This window comes from Sciurus vulgaris, assembly GCF_902686455.1.
Source record: "Sciurus vulgaris genome assembly, chromosome: 13".
NCBI lineage: Eukaryota > Metazoa > Chordata > Mammalia > Rodentia > Sciuridae > Sciurus > Sciurus vulgaris.
The window spans coordinates 43806770-43826712 of NC_136474.1; the positions used below are offsets into that span (position 1 = coordinate 43806770).

A 19943-nucleotide genomic window follows, 5' to 3' on the forward strand; every position below is an offset into this window, starting at 1 on the left:
GTGACTGGTGATTTCTGTTGAGAAAGCCAGATCTTAATAAACACAGCCTACACAAAACTTATGAAGTAAAACACTTGGGAGAACAAGCCACAGCAGTTCTTTTGCCCCATCTAGAAATGAGATACACACTGAACAAGTATTTTCTGGGATGTTTCTCTATGGAAGTTAATGTTTCAAAAAATTAAGAATTTACCTAGAGGTTTCTAAAATGTGTTTACTTCTCTTAAAGAAACTTAATAAATCAAAGAATATTACTTAATTTTCTTCCAAAAGAAAAAAAAATTAAGATACAACATACAGATATCTACTGTTATTTTACTCCTGGATCCTCAGAGTCTCTGTTGGTGCCATATCCAAATGTTGTATCCAGTTCCCCTGTGTGCACAAAATTGAAAACTGCCTCTGTCTTTCCATTGCTAGTGAGACCATCAGGCATTTTTTGTTTGCAAATTTCAGGGATCGCTCCCCCACATGAACTTCTCTTTGACAGAATACACATAACCCCCAAATATGCTGCAGGGTGAATCAATAGCCCAAGAATCCACAGAGATAATGAAAGAGAGCGATGTCATTTTGCTGGGGCAGTGAGCCTGCTCCACACTCTGTAACTGCACTACTATGCAAAATTACACAGGCTTAAAAATCTGCGCTCAGTATTCGCTTAAGTGGTAGACTTCCGTGAAGATTTGATTCCATCTTCATATGAATGAAAATATAAAGTTGCAAGTCTAGAGTTGTGAGCCATCGCCAATCACTCTCCCTCCACCCCCAAGCCCTGTGTTTACTGCCTTACTCACCCACTTTGCATCGGCAAATCATAGAGAGAGGCTAAGTGCTCTCAGCTGCACTATTCCAAATCAAAGCTGAGATGAATAATGAACTTAATTTTCCATAAAGACATTCTGTTTGGCATTTCAGCTAATAAGGTAAGCTAATACTACCAATTCTGGGGTGTGGAAAGGAAAAAGAAATAGTTTCTTTTAGTGTTTGACTTCTGTGTTAATCCATAATTTTTCTTTTAACATGCTGGAGATGATTTTAGGATTCATGATGTCTGTGGGGATGGACAGTTTTATAAAGAGTACCCCCAATGCACCCTTTTCCTTGGATGCAGTTGCTTTGGGATGCTAGAGGGGCTGAGGGAGAAACCTAGCTTTTTAGTAAGAATGACATTCGTATATTATTTTTTATCATCTATAATGCAGAGTGAAGTTAGTTAAACAGCAGAATATTTAGATGTAACAAAGATAGAATGAATTATTTAAGCACTGATTGTTGAAGGTATTTATCATGATAAAATGTAAATTGATGTCGAATTTGCTCTAAAGAAAGCAGAATATATACATCATGTTGGTTTTTGAATCATTTCATTTCTAAGTACATGTTATTCTAAAGAAGGTAGTAATTTTCAATTGCTAAAATTATTCCACAGCTTCGGTTGAGGTGGATTTCATTTTGTAAGATTGTATTTTTAAAGTAGTAGCATACTGAATTTTTCTTATTACCTTCCTGATTTGCCGTGGCTGCAATGATTTCAGTTCATGGGTGAAATGTACTTGTCCACTAAGTTCATGGAAGTAGAAGCAATCAGATCTTTCTAAGACTTTTATCACTACCCTGGTCACTATATCTCAAAAACAAGAAGTGATGAGATAATTACTAGTTTGGCTTCACTTTTTGTGATGCAGCTTTTTGGTGTTTAACACAGGGATTTTGATTTCATGCAGATCATAGCACAAATCCTTAAAACTAGCAATGGCTTAGCAAGATGGAGAAGAAATTGTAGTCTTTCTATAAGAATAACAAAAGTGGAAAATATAATGAAGATTTATGTTTTTAGGCATTCTGGGCTTGCTATATCACCTGAAACTCAGATTCTATTCTCTCAAAGTGGGTGACCTCAAAAAATATTTCAGAAGGTCTATTCAAAAACAGCTAAAGTACATGGGAAACATTTGGAGAAATGGAAAGTAACTCTTCCTCCTGTTCCCACAGTATCATCTTTGTATTGTTTTTATGCGTGAGAAATGAATTGTGGGCAGGGAGTAGTTTATTTCAAGAAAGTCTTTAAACATCACCATCAGATTTTATAGATAAAGAACTTTTCTTTCTTCCCTTTACATTTTTCACCATGTCTGTTGTTCCTGGAAGTATAAATGGGATACTAAGAATGTGAACACAGGTATTTAGCAATATTTACCAATAATGACTTGTTTCTACCTAAAACATCATCCATGGTCTGCCTATAAATTTAGACAATTCTCCTGAAATGCATCTAATTTAGTAAACCTATGAGAAGTCAGAGTGTGGAATTCTTTTCTATCATGGTTAATTTTTAAGAATAACAAGACAGACATATGTTACCTATTCATACTTCAGGGTTTTAAAATATGTTCAATTTCACAGCTATTCTGTTTATAGGGCTGCATAGAAAACTCAGACATAGTGGGTTGTTTTGGATTTGAAACATATTTGCTTTATTTTCCTCTTTTTCCCCCTTTCTCTCTCATACTTCATCCCTCCACACCTTCCTGGCTGCCCCATGCACTATTTTGCTTCTTTGATTTTGACATTTTTCCCATTTCCTTCTCCCTATTATCACTAACCCAGAACCTATGGATTGCTCTATGCCCATCTTAAAGCTGCCAGAAACAAACTAGGAAACAAACCTTTGCAATAACCATGTTGTCATCTTCCTGCCATTTGTACAATAAGAAGATATTTATACCAGCAAGACTTTTATCCACTGTATTCACCCCAAACCAACTCAACAGTGAAAATGGGAAAGGCTGTTTGGTCACCATCCTTTTTGAGATCTTTTACTGAAGTGACGTTGAGATGTGAAGTCAGGCCATTAAGGTATTTCTGGAAGACATATGTTATTTACCCCACTCACACACTAACTGTGTGTCACTAAATTAATGGAGACAATCTAAAGAAAACAGTATCACCACCTCACATGTGATGTGCATGCCCACACACACACAAATAGTAAAGACCAGGGAGCAGCTGCCAACTGAGGACAGTGGTGACTGAGGTGGCAGCTTTGATACAGATGGTCCACCATCATAAAACGTTCTTGGCACCACGGCAAGGAGGTCTGACAGAAGGCAGCAAACAGATTTGTTCCCAATGCATGTGAAGCCCATTCTTGGGCACAATCAGAATTAACTGCAGGAAAAACAAAGATGAGAGGGGACTAAAATATCACTGGATTTGGTTGTCATTGTTAGTGTGACCTCATTTATGCTCACAGACTGGGGAACCCAAAGATATAGGGGTTGCAAAAATAAAGGCATTTCCTGAACCTACCATGTCTAAACTTAGTGTCCTCCCCGTGAGCCTCTACCCTGGGTTTCCTACCCCTGTAAATGACATCACCAGCTACCTTCTTTTAAAATCCAGAAATATTAGGGGCAACCTTGATACTTCTCTCTACCTCATTCTCGTATCTTGTCTCCAAGAAAGACCTATAAAACTTAATTGAACAGATGAATGAATGGAAAAACCACCTAATTCTATATGTCTTAAATTTCTCTCCACTTCTTTCCATTCATCTGCCATTATCCCTGTTAAATCTCCATCATTTCTTACCTAGATTTTTGTAAATACCTCCAACACAATCAAGCTTCCCCTTGATCCAGTCCATTCTGCATACTACAGATCAAATGATCTTTCTGAAAACGCATGTAGAATCACTAAGTCTTTTACTTAAAAATCATTTGATATTTCCATTTTACCCTTGGAATGAAGTCTAAACTTTAATGTGACTTACAGTGTCAGACACAATTGGGGACCTTTTTCCTTCACATTTTCGTTTCCTAATTCTTCCTCTGTTCACTTTGCACTTCAGCCATTCTGGTGTTTTCCCTTTCTTCCAGGTGTCATGTGCTCTTGCCCAGAGCCTTTTCAGGAGCTGCTTCCTCTTTTGTCTCTTCTATCCATCACCTCAAACTCCTCCCTTCCCTACCTAACCCCTTCTCAAACTTCTAGTCTCATCTAACATAGCACTTTCTCTATGAAGTCCTTTATGACTGACCAAGTTGGAGTCAGATACTGTCTCCCAATATGTTTCATAGTACCCATTATTTCTTTATCATACAATTTCTATTTTCTGTATAATTGCCTGTTTGTTTGACTCTTGCACTAGCCTGCCAGTTCCATGAAGGTAGATGTCCAGTCTTTTATTGGAGTTGTTGGGCTCAAGTGGCCATAAGTGACATTAATAATAAAGAATGGGCCCCTCAGTTTGTTTGATTCTATAACAGCTCTCCACATGACCCACTGCCTCCTTAGAATGAGAGGAAAACTTTATTCTTAATAATGTAGAGTAATCATAGAAAAATCCTTCATTTTTCACTAGCTGCCAGTGTTCATTTGCTTTCTGACTTCCAGCAGTCTGCCTTAAGTATGTTTTTTCCTTGTTGTTAATCTGAAGGGACTTTTTTCTGAAGGTGCTACAGTATTCTTTATTCTCATGCTTTCTCTTACAACCCCTGTGTCTACCCAAGTTTTTAACCTTTTTCACTTTGTCTTCAGTGAAAGTAGCTGGGCCTTGCATTTCTGTTACATTTGCATTGTCCTTTTCAACAGGGACAATTTTCTTGGTCCTGCTCTATGATTACTCTTTCCACAGTGCTTTTGCTCAAACTACGTTGGTCCTTACTGTTTTTCAGCCTTAGCCTGATGTCAGCCTACTTAGGGGGCTTCCAATGGTCTTTCATTGGAGAAGCAAACTGCTACTTGTTCACACCCAGCCGCTTAATTAGCAGTGCTCTCTGCAGAAGTAATAGCTAGAAGTATAACTACAGAAGGGACATGTACAATTTCTGGGACATTTCCCATTATGTGTTGGCCGTGTTGGTGTGATCCACACCAACACACAGATGCACCCAACTGCAAAATGTGAGAGACAATACAGTTGGTGTGAGTAATAGCTTTTGAGCTGGACAGAACGAGGTTGGAATCCTCTTTCTACCATTTCTCCATCTACATGACCCCATCAGGTTACTTCACCTTTCCATGCCTCCATTTCTTCATCTGTAAAATGGAGATAACAATGGCATGTACCCCTTAAAGTAATGCTTGCCACAAGTCCTCAATTGATGATGCTGATGGCATAGGTGGTTGTAGTAAGTAGAATAATGCCACCATATTCTCATCCCAGGAAACAGTGAACATTATTTTGCATGGCCAATAGGACTTTACAGATGTGATTACATTAAGTATCTTAAGTATCTTGCTACATGAGATTATCCTGGATTATCTAAGTGGATCCTAAATGTAATCACAAGTGTCCTTATAAAAATAAGACTTGGACCACAGAAGAAAGACATTTGACCATGGGAACACAAAGGAATTCGCAGAGACTGTACTTTTGGTTTAGATGATGGAAGAGGCCTTGAGCCAACAAATGGAACAAAGCAAGGAAATGAATTTTCCCTTAGGTCCTCAAGGGGGCACTCATCCTTGCCAATAGCTGGGTTTTTGCTCATTGACTCTACTGTGGACCTCTGGCCTTCAAAACTGTAAGGGAAAAAAGTGACTTGTTTTTAAAGCCGCTGAGCTTGTGGTGATTTGATATATCGGCCAGAGGAAAGTAATACAGTGATGGTTTGAGAAATGAAAGCTAACTCAAAATGAGCTGATCAAAAAGGAAAAAAAAGGTTAATATAAAAAGATGATATTACAAAGACTGATGGTGTGGGGTGGAGAGGTCCTCTAAGTACTCAATGTGTGCCCATATATGTGGATAAAGGTATCCCATGCCTGAGTTAGAGGAAATCTAGAAAGAGACTACTGAGGTGCACAGCATCTGTGTCTTCTGCTCCGACAGTCCTCGGCATAGAGGAGGCATTCAATATGAGAATAAATGGATGGATGAATTGAATCATTCATTGCATACTGTGGGCACAATTATAGGATGAAGGAAATATGAAGTGCAGGGATCGTGGGTCAGTGTCTAAACAAATGCATCCTTCCACCCTAATCTCTCAAAAAGCAAAAAATAATTGTAAAAAAATTGGATTCACAGGTTTTTTTTCCTTAAAAAAGATAAAGTTGCTATGTTTGATGCAAAATTTCTAAATGAATGCAACTATAATCTTTTTGTTGCAAAAATAAATAGTAAGTGGGAACATGTCATGTTCATATTAAAATACAAATTATCTCATGTAAATTAACAAATCACTAGTGAGAAAAAAAATGTATGCAGTACTTACCTATGTCCCTGTCCATGAATTTGTTAACATAGTGTATTTTGCTTTCTTAAAATGAAATATCAATTATGTCTATTTTTATGCAATTCGGTGTTCAAAGTTTTGTTTGCAAAAAGGAGGATGTACTTGCATAAAGCATTAATAATGTTCATTGCCTGCCAAAATTAATGTATTCACACCAGTGTCATCAACCTCACCAAAACAGAGCTGGACAGAGTTGTAAGAGGGAAATATACCCCAATCTCAAATCATTTCTAATGACTCCATCTTTATAGAAAGTGAACAAACATTCTAAGTTATTGAAGAGGGAGAGCTAATTTATGTTAGTGGAGTTTTAAACATAAAAGGAAGAGAAGAAAGAAAATAACATATGCTTGGATTCCAAGATCCTGTTACATCATAACACCCAAAATTGGAAGGAAGATGGAAAACACATCTTGAAAGCCTATTCTGCATGCTTGGCTCCGCCTCACAAAATCCCTGTGCCATCTTATTAACAAACTTTTCCACATGTAGCAGTTGGATCTAATACCAGGCTAAATCTCTCCTTTGTGTTAGAAATCGATTTATTTCCCTGCCCCTCCCCCCTCATCCTGAGTTCTCCTGTAGCTAGCCCCAGGGACTCCAGAGCCTGCTTCGTTGTTCATCATTAGTGTTTATCACTTTTACAAAATGCCACAGGGTGCTCAGAACTCGACCATGCTATTTGAAAGAAAACACAGAATCCCTGCTCTTCGTAGGGGGCGCTCAGACCATTAAAAGCTTTTGCAGAATCTAAGGAGAACACAGGAGTGATGAAACAATGTGTCCAATAGGAGGGCCACGTAGGCAGCCTCTGGGAAGTAGATCCAGAGGGGACACAGAAAATGTGAGATGGAGAAGTCTCCTCGCTCCAACCTGGCCACCCACCACGATGGACTTGGGTCAGCGCATGACCTCAGAGCAGAAACAGGTGACCCACCAGATTTGGAACATGTCAGGTATTCAAGTCCCAAGCCAGGAGGGGCTAAAAGTGCAGTTCCTCCCTTGGTGGGCAGATCCATTTGCCTGCAGTCTGTGTGACAGCATTTGGGTCAGGAGAACACTTGACAAAGGGAAGAAAACCTACTCCTGTTACCTTTTTTGACTACTCAGAGAAAACTCCTTTAAAACTAAAGACAAAAATGCTGCATAGTAAAGGAGATACCGTGCCCTCACATGGACCTGATTTCCTTTTTCATATTACTCAATAAATGCAATTTCCTCCTAAAGTGTATTTTTTTAATAAATAAAATCAGTGAGATGTCCAGATAGGCACATTATTCCGGGTGGGAAAATGATACATTGGGTTTCATTTCCTCCTGGTGTCATAATCCTTTGCCATCAGCAATGCTACCAAGATTGCAACACCGATTTTAGTATTTCAGACTTTAATCGACTGTAGTTCTCTTCAACCCAGGTTGAAATTTCAGGTGATAGTATATTTTCAGCTCAACCTATTTTAATTCTTATCCCCAAGTCTATGGAATCACATGACAGCAGGTTTAAGGCTAATAGTAAACATGTCTTCATTTTCAGCACATTGGTGCAAACTAGTAAATAGGCCTTTACAGTCAGATAAAGCATACTCAACATCAGCTTTATATTCAGTTTTATAACAACCATGCTTACCACATAGCAGACACGCAATAAATAGTTGATAAAGGAAAGATGAGAGGAAGGTAGGTAATGAGGTGGTTGAAGGAACAGAAAAACCTCCATATTCAGTCATTAGAAAGGCTTTCCAAACATGTTTATATTTCCATGAAATTTATTACGATCACCTAGTAGTAAAACTCAGCATGCCCTGATGCAGCCAACAATTGTGATTGGTTCCAAAAGAGCTAATCTTTATATGTTAGAAAGGGGAATATTTTCTATGAAGTTTTCATTCCACAATAACTTGCCATTCTTATATAATAGAAATGGTAAATGTGGCATTAGAGTTCTGCTTCTTTCTCCAAAGGATATTTTTTAAAAAGCACCCACAAATGTCATCTCATCTATTTTTAAGCAGAGTGCTGCTGGATAAACAGCTGAATTGTCTAAACCCAATGGGAAAATTCGAAGTTTAAATAAGCTGTTTTAGCTCATTGAAAATAAGTGGCACCGACTGACACAGAACATATGGGGTTTTGCATGCAGTTACATGTAAATTTTCTTAGCTGAATATAAAACTCCAGCTGAAGCTGAAGAATAGGGAAGCACAGTACATCCATAACGATTCTTTGGAGGTTCTGCTTTCTGATTCTCCAGCCCAGATTTCAGTAATTTCCAGTTAAACACTGTTCCTGTAGGTCTGTGATCCCAGCGGCTCAGGAGGCAGAGGCAGGCGGATCACAAATTCAAAGCCAGCCTCAGCAACTTAGGAAGGCCCTAAGCAACTTAGTGAGACCCTGCCTCTAAATAATATATAAAAAAGGGCTGGGACTGGGACTTAGTGGTTAAGTGCCCCTGGGTTCAATCCTGAGTAACAAACCAAACCAAACAAAACACTTTTCCTTTGTTCTTTAGATCTCTTTTATATGTAATGAAGCTATATCTTTGAATTGAGAAAATATTTAAAAAAAAAACACACAAATTCTTTAAAAAAACAAACAATCCAAAAAAATTAAAATTTAAAAAAAAAAAAAAAAAACACCTAAGCTGGACATTGTGGCATACACCTATAATTCCAGCTACTCAGAAGGCTGAGGCAGGAGGATCACAAGTTCAAGGCCAGTCTCTGCAACTTAGAGAGACCCTTTGTCAAAAGAAAAAAGAAAAAGGGCTATGGATGCAGCTCAGTGGTAGAGTCTTCTGGGTTCAATCCCGGGAAGGAAGGAAGGAAGGAAGGAAGGAAGGAAGGAAGGAAGGAAGGAAGGAAGGAAGGAAGGAGGGAGGGAGGGAGGGAGGGAGGGAGGGAGGGAGGGAGGGGGGGAGGGAGGGAGGGAGGGAGGGAGGGAGGGAGGGAGGGGGGGAGGGAGGGAGGGAGGGAGGGAGGGAGAGAGGGCGGATCCCCTCTCCCAATCCCATAGCCACATCTTGGTGTATGTTTTCCTTATCCAACCCCTCAGAACACCAAGATTTTCAATAAAGTGATAAAATTACTCACAGTTGTAGAAAATGAATAAAAGAAAGAAAGAAAGAGATCTACAATGATCCTAAGTTTGGGAATTTTTTCACTGACTTCATATTTTTAATAAAATTATAGATGTTAATCATGAAAAATTTTAGTTCAGAATGATGTAGCATTAAAAGCCCCCCACCTGTTGTCCCATTCCTACTTCCAAAAGACAAACATAACTGTTACCTTTTTAACATTTTCCTTTGATTTTCAAATATACGTATGTAAAACTGTAATATACATCTGGGTCCATGTACAGAGATGTATGCATGTATGCACATTTTCTTTTCTGTTTTAACAAGTTGGCATTACACTGTAAACACAGACTAGCCCTTGATCTTCCTTACTTACTAGTGTCTACTGTCAGCTTTCCACATCAGTATGTAGAGCTCTGCCTCATTCGTTTTAATATCCACGCATGGCTTTGTTATGTGGGAGTGTTCATTCACTCGGCTGTTTACCCTGCGCCGAGCACTCTTCCACACCCTGGAAACACAGGACGGAACAAAATAAAATCCCTGACCTCGTGAAGACCATGTTCTATAATAGTAATATCACATATTACAGAACTAATATGTTAGAAGCATTTTTCATCGACCCACTTTTGCTTTTACAAATAGTGCTGTGATGAATCACCTAAACAAATCTCTACACCAATTTATCGGCTGGACAAATTGCAGGAGTTATTTTGATGTAGTCGGTTTTTCACTCAGTGTTTTATTTGTATCATCTCTTTTTTGTATCATCTTCTTTAGAAACAGATTGTAAAGCTTTCACTGTTATTTAATCAATACAGTAATAGAATTTTTACACTGAGATATGCTCTCTTTTCTAGATCTCTCTCTTCTGGTATCTTGATTAAAGAATTAAAATTTTATCTGAGTTGAATCCCTAAATTGGTCAATGATAATGCTCCACAAGAAAATCCAGTCAGACATCCCAATTTTCCTCTACTTTTATTGATCACATGTGCTAGAAGTGGCCAATTTAAATATTTGGTAATACTCAAATACCTCCCAGACAACATTTTTGGCTACTGTGTAACATGTGAACCATAGAGATGTTTAATAAATCCAAGCAAAAAACGAATGTATGCTGTTGTTCATAGAAAATTTAAGAAAATTATGCCCCTAACATAACTGGGCCAAAAAAAAAAAAAAAATCAATTGTTACTTACAAGACTTTCCTTTAGAAAGTCATTTGGCTGCTCTTGCCTGTATGTCCCATAAGTATATTACACCTGAAACTAAGTCAAAATCTTCCATCTTCTCTTAGATGGAAAAAGGGAAGTTGCCCGGTGAGCAGCTATGCAGGGGAGAAAGGTGGTCTCGCTCCCTCTGCTTCATGTCTGGGGAAAAGACATGCTGAGCAGCTTCTCCTTTCCTTCCCCACATACCGCTGGACCCCCCACCTCCACTATCTATTCTGTTTTTCAATGTCATCTAGTCATATTGGGGAACTATGACGGGTTTGGGCAGAAACGAGGAAACCACGTAGTTGTTTTTTGTTGTTGTTTTTCTGATTTAAGAAATAGTCCCTTCCAAAAAAAAAACAAAGTTTCCTGTGGACGTTCCAGCACAGAATGGACTTTTTTTTTTTTTTTTTTTAATCCTAAATATTTGTCTAAATTTGCTGCAAGGAAAAAGAATGATTCCTTTTATCAAAGGGAATATCATAAGTGGGTTTAATTTAATGCTGTTCTATTAATTCAGAATCTCTTCCTCTAAACAAACAATTGCTAGCTTGAGTAGGAGGCTCAGTGCCCACATATCCTGCTACACTGAGGTATGTAGATCACTGAAAGCTTGCATGGTTTCTAAGAGGAAGTGTGGACGTTTCTCACAAGGTCAGCTTGACCCATTGGTGAAAAGGTAAAGGAAAACATGACAAAAGAAACCCTTTCTCAAATGAAATACACCAGCATTATTACTCTCTGTAGGCAGTGCACAATTTCCATAACAGGAAAAACTCCATTTTTGAATATGCAGTACACTGTGGGTTCATGTGTATGTGAGAAAGAAAATATTGAAGATGGAATTCCAGGGCTTATTTGGAGACACAGGAATAATGAGTGTGCATGCCGCGAACAAGGGATCTGTCTACTTCCACATCCAAAGATAATCACTTATTCTCTTGAATAAGCTTTTCTTCTCTCATCACAGTTTTTACCATCAAAAGGGCAGGATAGTCTAGGTGCATGGTAAAAAATTCAAGACATGGAATGTATACCTATTTTTAAGAACCACACCACTTACGTGTCTCTACTATGATATTTTCTTTGCACCAGTATCTTGAGACATTCAAATACTGACACAGGTTCGACACAAAATGTTAAGTTCCTAAAGACTGGACTTTGTCATGCTTTTTCCCTCTAAACACAGTGTTTCATTCTCTGTGTATCCATGTACGGACATTCGACCAGTTTCACAAGTTGTTGAAAAGTACTCATATATTAATCAGTTATTTTTCACTTTGTAGAGTTTAGTGGTTAAGTAAAGAGTTGTTGTATGGTGAAATGGAATGTTCACTGGCCCAAAAGGAGATCTGAATTCTGACCCAATCCTAACACTTATTAGCCATGTAAACTATAGTTTACATTCTGGGTGTCCTTTACTCCATTTGCAAATGAGGAGGTTGACATTTACCACGATACAATGTACATAGATGTTCATGTGGGGGGAAAAAACTGTCAAGTCTGAGAGACTGAGTGAGATACTCAGGTTTCTATAATTGGCAAACATTCTGGAATCTTTAAAATGCTAATATGTATGGCAACTTTTGAAGACGGCAATATAAAGCATTCCTAAACTATCTTGGAACCCTCTTCTGCAGAGTACTTTGAAGGACTGATGATCCATAAAATGTGCTTTGTAATACGCTGGGGTGAAATGACAGTTTTAGTTTTCTGCCTTGCTAGTCCTGCCATGATGTAGTGATGAGGTTCCCTTGGCCTGGTGAAGTTCAGTTGACCCTTGGATGGGATATGGTTTTGGTTCCCATAGAGCTCCACAAAAATAAGCAGCTACAGTGTTCTGGAAGTTACAAAGCCTCTCTTCTGGATGCTGGTCATGCGTTCCCTACCTGCTCCCTGTACATCCACACGTGTGCACACATACCAGCTCCCTCCTGCACAGGAACATATTCTGCTGAGGTCCCTCATGTTTTGCCTACATCTGATGCCAAGTTTCTTCCTTGTTGCTGATGGAGGAAAATCCAGGACTAATGGTTCCTATACTTCTCAGTTGATTAATAAACCAGGTATATTAATAAACCAGTTGATATAATCAAAGATTTCATGAGCACTTCATTTTATCTTATAGTCTCTGCCAAATGAATGACATCATCCCTCCTTTCAATTTGCTTACAGACTGGTGGGTAGGACAGATTTGTAAACACCTGGTTTCCAGATGCTGTGGTAGGTGTTACATTAGTAGTGGGAAAATGTTGTTGGAGTAAATCTTGATAATTTTAAGGTGAGCTCTATATTTGTTTTATTAAGGCAGGCCATTATGGAATTCTGGGTCATTTAGAATGTTGAAGTCTTTAAGGAAAAAATCAGTCTCTAAAATTCCTATTCATTTCATACGGTGTGATGTTTCAGGTGACTGCAGATTTTCCTGTTCATTTGTCAACAGGAAATAAAATCTCAAGGGAAATAAACTCCCTTGCTCATAAAGAAAAATTTTTCACTGAAATTGACCTGCAAGATGGTCTGTGAGGAGCTGGGTGCAAAGCTTGCTCTGGCTTGCTCTGCTTGGATGGCCTTTGTGAGCCTCCTGAGAGGCTAGTGAGGGACTTGGTATTGAGGTCTTTGAGCCAAACTATAACTCCTGGGAAAATGAACAGAGCACATGGAGGTCAAAACTGAAGGGAACCTGAATATCCATGGTGCTGTAGTGGCCCTGTCTGTCCCCAGAGTTTTTCTTCTGACCTCGAAGCTGCCACCTGAGCTCCCATTTGTGATGGTTAGTATATGGCCACCTTCCTAGACTAGAGTACCCAGCTATTGAATCAACCCTAATTTAGATGTCACTATGAAGGAATCTTGTATATAGAGTTAAAATCAACCATTAGCCGACTTATAGAAAGGAGATTCACCTTCATAATGTGGACAGACCTCATCCAATCATTTGGAAGAACTTAAGAGCAAAACCAAGGCTTTCTTGTGAAGATTCTGCCCTAACAGAGCAGCATCATCTCCTGTCTGATTTTCTAGCTTGCCAGGCTACTCTAGGGATTTCAGACTTCTTTTCTCCATCATCATGTCCACCAATGCCTTAAGATAAATCTGGTTTTTTTTTGTTTTTTTTTTTTGTTTTTTTTTTTTTTAATTTCTGTTCTTAGAACCCTGACTGATCCATCATCCCCTACAGTCAGCATCTGGAGGGAGAGTCCCCAAGGTGTGTTCATCTCCCCCACCTTTCATCCTGACACTCAAAGGGTCTTGGATCTATTGCAACTTCCTTTATGGCTGAGTTCCAGTGTGAGTTAAATAGGCTTTAGGGGTTTGCACCACATGGGGATATAACCATCACTTGCAAGGGGACTGCTACATGAAACTACCTTCTCAATTCCAAAACACCAACCTGCCAACAAGCTTTGACTTAGTAGACCTGTTACATGTTACATATATCTATCATCTTCATTCTTTTTTTTTTTTTTTTTTTTTGGATGCTGGGATGGAACCCAGGGCCTATGCTTATAAGGTAAGCACTCTACCCACTGAGCTGTCTCCCCAGCCCCTCATCTTCATTCTTACACTCAGTCCCTGGAATTGGTGTTACTGTTCTCAGTTTGCATTTGAAAAACAAGTTAAAAGACGTTCAGGTGACTAGGCCAAAGTCACATGTCAGGTTTAAGGACGAGTCAGATGTGAACTTAAGTTGACCTGATTCCAAAATTTATGCTCTATTCACTGTGGCGTGCTCCTTCACCACAAGTGACAAAACTGAGGGAGAATTGCATGGTAGCAAAATGTTCCATTTTCTTCTGTGCCACTTTAGTAGGTGTGTGGTGGGGAGAAAGAATTGAAGATTCGCTAACATTTATTGAGGGCTCACTATCTGCCAGGCTTTTGTTTGAAAGATTCATTAAATGAAATGTATAGGATAAATCATATCATTTCTGTAGTTGGTCACTTCAGAATTTTAAGACTTATTATTCATCACTTTTGTCCCAGCTCCAATTATTTCTGGTCATGCTTTTTGGGGGGGCAGGGGCCTACTGACTGGAGATTGAACCCAGGGGCACTTAACCACTGACCCATATCCCCAGCCCTTTTTATTTCTGAGGCTGGCCTGGAACTTGGGATCTTCCTGCCTCAGCCTCAGCCATTGGGATTATAGGTGTGTGCCACTGCACCTGTCTAGGTCATGAATATTTCATACAGACTTCCCTCCTCCTGTTTCTAAATGACAAATATTTCATATTGATATTGAATACCATATAAATTATAATTTTTAAAAAAACAGGACTATTCTAGGGTATGTGAAAGCTGGTTGTTTTTAGGGATTTGTTTTGTTTTGGTTTGGTTTTGGAAATGTTTTAAATCCCTCTTCCTTTGGCCTCAGAAAATGGGTGTATAAGAACATGCAAAAGCCTGCAATGAGTAGGCTTCTGCCTCTTCTTTGCACATGTGGTGATAACCCAACTGGTGGACTCACTTCACTGGAGTATCATCTCCAACCTCTGGACTCTCAGCTACACAAGAATTCATTCAAAAAGACACTCAGGTCTGTACTTACTCTGAAGACAAAGGACATATTTGTCTATACAAGTACAATTAGTAAAAGTACCAAAAATCCCAAGGGCTCAATTCAAAAGTATCACTTTAGTGTCTCAAAACTATTCTTTCAACAAGCACGTGCAAAGCATTTATTTTTACAGAAAGTTCTTGGGGAAAACAAAGATGAATAACATTGTCTTTCCATGAATAATGAATGTGGCAGAGCTCTGTGCTCAATGCTCTAAAAGCAGTGGTTTTCAATCCACTGGTCACAACCAATTAGTGGGTAGTGAAATCAATTTAGTGGGGTGGGAACGACACTTTTTAATTAAATAGAATACAATAGAAGAAAATAGAAAAGAAGACGGAGTGCACGGCATGCCCAGGGGTTAAGCCTTTCCTTCTTCCTTTCAGTTGTAGATGGGTCCCTACTGGTTTCCAAAGCAAGACAGTTCCTATTGTGAGACATGATCAAAAATGGTTTAAAAGCCAGCTTTGAAGACGGGGTGGGGGAGAAGAAAACAAAAGCCTTGTTCTCAAGGAGCTTGTATCTTTCTGAAAGAAAGAACTAATTAATGGACAGCAGAATCTTCTGTATGAAGCAACTAATGGCAGGTGAAATGCGTGGTGCCAATCTAGCACCCCGTTGGATTGGTCTGGGGGGAAATCAATGTGACAGTTCATCTTTCTTCTTGAAGAGCTTCTTTCTGCCTTCAGAACATACCATGTTGATCCTTCTCAGTATGTTTTGCTTCTTGCTTCTTGGTTCCCACCTCTGAACTTTGAAGTAAGGCCGAATGGACACAGTTCTTGGGCCATTTCTCTCTTCTACCAGCCCTCAGGCCTCAGGTCTCCTCGTTTGCTCTCAGAGCTTTAGTACCATGTGCAGGCCCACACGGATTTTTCCAGCCAAGTTTGCCTGACCTCCCAGGTCCCCACTCAACATCATCTCTACCTGAATGTCATGGGCATCTTAAACTCAGTATGTCCAGACGCGAGCTCCTATTCTTAATCTTCTTCCTCCAACCTGCTCCTCTCTTTGGCCTCCTCATCTTGGCTGGTAGAAATTCATTTCTTCCACCTGATCATGCCAAAGACCTACATGTCATCCTTGACTCCTGTCTTCCAATCCACGCATCCAAATCATCATTAAGAAACCCGTTGGTCCATGTTCTCCCCACCCGCCAGTGCCACCTGGGTCTTCTCTTTAACTCCAATCTGAGTTCTTACATGAGCCTCCTATCTCATCCTTGATTCCACCCTTACTCCTCTTTAGTCATTCTCGACCAGGCAACCTAAGAGAGTCTTTCAAATTAGAACAAGTCTTTCTCTGAACAAAACCTTCTATTCCCATCTCACCCTTAGTGAAAGCCACAGTCCTCACAACAGCCTGAAAAGCCCACCTGAAACCGGCCCCCAGCCTGGCCTGTTGTCCCTGTCCTCCACCTCCATCTCCTCTCACCCACTCTGCCCACCCGGTTTCCACCAGCTATCACTGCAGGCCAGCTTTCCCCTGGGGACCTTCTCATCTGCTCTTCTTTCTGGCTGGAGCTGTCTCCTCGCAGGTATGAGGGCCACACCCTCGCCCCCTTTGACCTTTACTCAGTGGTCACTTCTCAGTGAGGCTTTCCACAACAGTCCTTTTAACGCTCCATGCCACTGCCCTCCCTCCACCACGCACGTGCTCTCTCCCTTCCTTCCTGCCGTCTTTTCCTCCATACCACATATCACCATACAACATGCACTTCCCTTACTTTATTAATGGTTTCCCCTTCCCCATAAAGACAGAGGGTTTTTTTTTTTTCTGCTTGTGCATTGCTTTCTCCCCCATGACAGCACCTATTTTATAACAAATACTCAATAAAAGTGTATTGAACAAATGAATGAATGCTTTTGTAGCATTTTGGTAAAGTCACAGAGGGATTGCTGTTTTTAACTCCAGCATAACCCCCTAAGTTAAAGTGAAGGAAGCGAATAGCATGATACAACCTGATCTAAGAAGCCCTAGCTCAGAACCCTAAAAGGAGCCCTCCTGTTGGGACTTCCCTTTCAGGGTCACTTGGACTAGCTTGGAAATACTGATTTAAACAGCAGTATTAGTGTATCATCTCATCTGTGCACATGCTTGTGTGAAAACTCCTGTTCCCTACAGAAAGCAGACTGAAACATAGCTGAAGGTTCAAGTCCTCAGGGACTCAAGTCCTCCCCTGTATGGTGATTATTAAAGTGGGTTTTTTTTAAAGGGGGTACCAGGGATTGATCTCAGGTTTTCTTGACCACTGAGCCACATCCCCAGCCCTATTTTGTATTTTATTTGGACATAGAGTCTCACTGAGTTGCTTAGCACCTCGCTTGAAACTGAGGCTGACTTTGAACTTGCTAACCTCCTGCCTCAACCTCCTAGCTGCTGGGATGACAGTCATGCACCACTGTGCCCAGCCTAAAGTGGGGTTTAAATCACCAAAATATTATCTGGTCCTTTCTAGGTGCCAAGAATTAGACTCGTGTAGTTTGATGGCTTAATTGATATAGAATGGCTAAGATTCAGGAAGGATTTTATTGCGATCCATTTGAATACAGTATACCTTTAGGTGTTGTAAATGTCACTTGGAATAGAAAAATCCAAACAGCTCCAAGATGCAAGAGGGATTAGAGGTCAGTGATGAAAATTAGTGGCATGCTTCTTCTTGGGGTTTTACTTGTTCATAGATATCAAAAGTTAAGTCAATGTCTTTTAAGTATCATCCATCGATAGCCTCATTAGAAACTTAGTATTCTAAAATTAATAATAGATGAACTAGAGGGAAGTGTTATCTAAAATTTATTTCAAATTTTCAAATTTTAAATTAAGTATTAATATCTGAGATGATCGGCTTGATTTTTTTTTTGGCTTGATATTTTATAATCTCTAAACTTGCTGTACCATTTTAAATAAGACCATCAGACATAAGTGCAGTTCTAAAAGATCCGCACCTAAGCATTTTTAAATAGCTGTACTCTTTGTTCATTAAATGTTTATCGGACTTTATGTTCTAATGAAGTAGATTCATACCTACACAAATTTGACAAGTAATTGGGGTGTGTTTGACAAATAGATGACATGCTGAGAGATTCATACCATTTTAGCCAACACCTAAGATACGGTGTCAGTGAATGATATTTCTACATTTGAGTTTATACGAACCCCAGAAGGATGGTCGCCCTTTTTCTACCTGTACCTCTGCTTCTAGACACCAGATTCAGAACTCTAGTTTGCTTCAGGGAATTCAGTTCTGGGAACTTGGAATTATAGTTACAAACCACATAGAATGTGGTGGACAAACACTACTGACTGGAACATAATAGAAAATTACAGGGACTCAGTTAGCTGTTCTAAGTCAACATATAAGCCTCCAATATGCCAGAAAATAAACAATTGTATTTTGAAAAAAAAAAAAAAAAAAAACAGAAACAAAACTAAGAAAGGGTTCCAAGTAATCTTATCTCCTATGTAGCCAGCAGAGAGAAAATATATTTATCACAGACCTAAACCCCTATTGTTTTTATCTTCTACTCTTTTAAGATGTTTTTATTCTGCCTTATATTTCACTAAAACATGTAGCCAACTATAACTGCCAGGTAGTGAGTGTTCTGTGACCATTGCTATAAGTTCTTCTGGTTGTTCCAAGCATCTAACAATCGTTACTTGTTACAATTTTCAAAATGTTATAGCATTATGTCTCCCAGCAATTTAATACTTGAGCTTTATGTTCAGAGGAAAATAGCCATAACTAAGTTTTGAAATTCTTGTAGACACCAGCATGCTACGACAAAGAGCATAGAAATTTGAGTGAGACAAACGTGTCTTTCAATTCTGACTAGTGGTAACATTCAGTGCATGTTATTTAATACCATTCTGAGTTTTCTCAACTTTGCAATGGAATTAGTAACAACACAGGATTTTTGTAGTAGGTAAAATAATGTTTGCGTATTAGGGATTATAAAATGGCTACCTTCTTCCTGATTAATGTACCCAGTGAGCAAGGGATATCTTTGTTCAGCTTTCCAAGCAAAGGTCCCAAGATCCTCGTAGATTGAACAGGCTTAGATCACACACAGAGACCCAGAGCCATGCGAGGAAGCCGTGAATGAAGCTAGGGGACCTTACATGCTGATTGGCTTCTGTGTCACTCCTGAAACAGTCTCAAGTAAGGAAGGAAAGTTTCCCCAAAGTAAAACCAATGGAATGTGACTCCAGAAGCTGGAGTGGAGTCCAGTAGCAGATCCACAGCTATCCATGACAGTCAAGATACAAGGTAGACAATTAATAAAAGTTCATTTCTCCTCCTGGCCTTACATTCTGCTGGAGTCTAGTAACTTGGTTACCTTATATGTTGCCACGAAGGCATCTTCTAGACAGTGCCCCCTTCATGTCAACGGCATTTTCTACCAGCCTTCAAAGGCCAGTGGAAGCCTCCCTTCCCTTGGGGGACTTCCTGCCAGGGTCCTGCAGCACCATTGCTCAATGGCCCTCGGGCACCTAACACACATTCCACTCCCAAAGAACAGTTGTACCCCCAGTGAAGAGGACATAGGGAACAGACTCCAAGCCCAATAGGTAACACTCAGAACTACTGAGATTTATTACTAGATCAGCTTGACCTGCTTTAAAGCTCTTTTAATCTTTTCCTTTATCCATTCTCCAAATTTACTGATCCATTTAAGACTCGCAAATTCCTTCAAAGCCAGAGACTGTGTTTTCTAAAATGTTTTTGGTGTATTTACCCAGAAACTGCTATGGTACCAGGTACCCTGAAGATATGTATAAATTTCCTGGGTGAGAATAACCCCATGGGGAGTTTGCATAGTGAGCAAATCACCCTGCATGTTGCTGTTC

At 39.5% G+C, this 19943-nt stretch overlaps 1 protein-coding gene across 27 annotated transcripts in view; it reads left to right on the forward strand.

Annotated features, from left to right (window-relative positions):
• DLGAP1 (DLG associated protein 1) overlaps nucleotides 1-19943 on the forward strand; it is a gene marked incomplete at its 5' end in the record, with an annotated part of 892564 nt that overhangs the window by 586139 nt on the left and 286482 nt on the right. Inside the window, one exon of one of the 27 annotated variants that reach the window (XM_079108310.1) lies at nucleotides 813-926. The exons of 24 other annotated variants lie outside the window; for them this stretch is intronic. In XM_079108310.1, the coding sequence (XP_078964436.1) occupies nucleotides 876-926 (51 nt within the window). Of the gene's footprint in view, nucleotides 1-812; nucleotides 927-19943 lie in introns of those variants that run through there. 2 more of the 27 variants (XM_079108312.1, XM_079108315.1) reach the window with 2 other exon arrangements.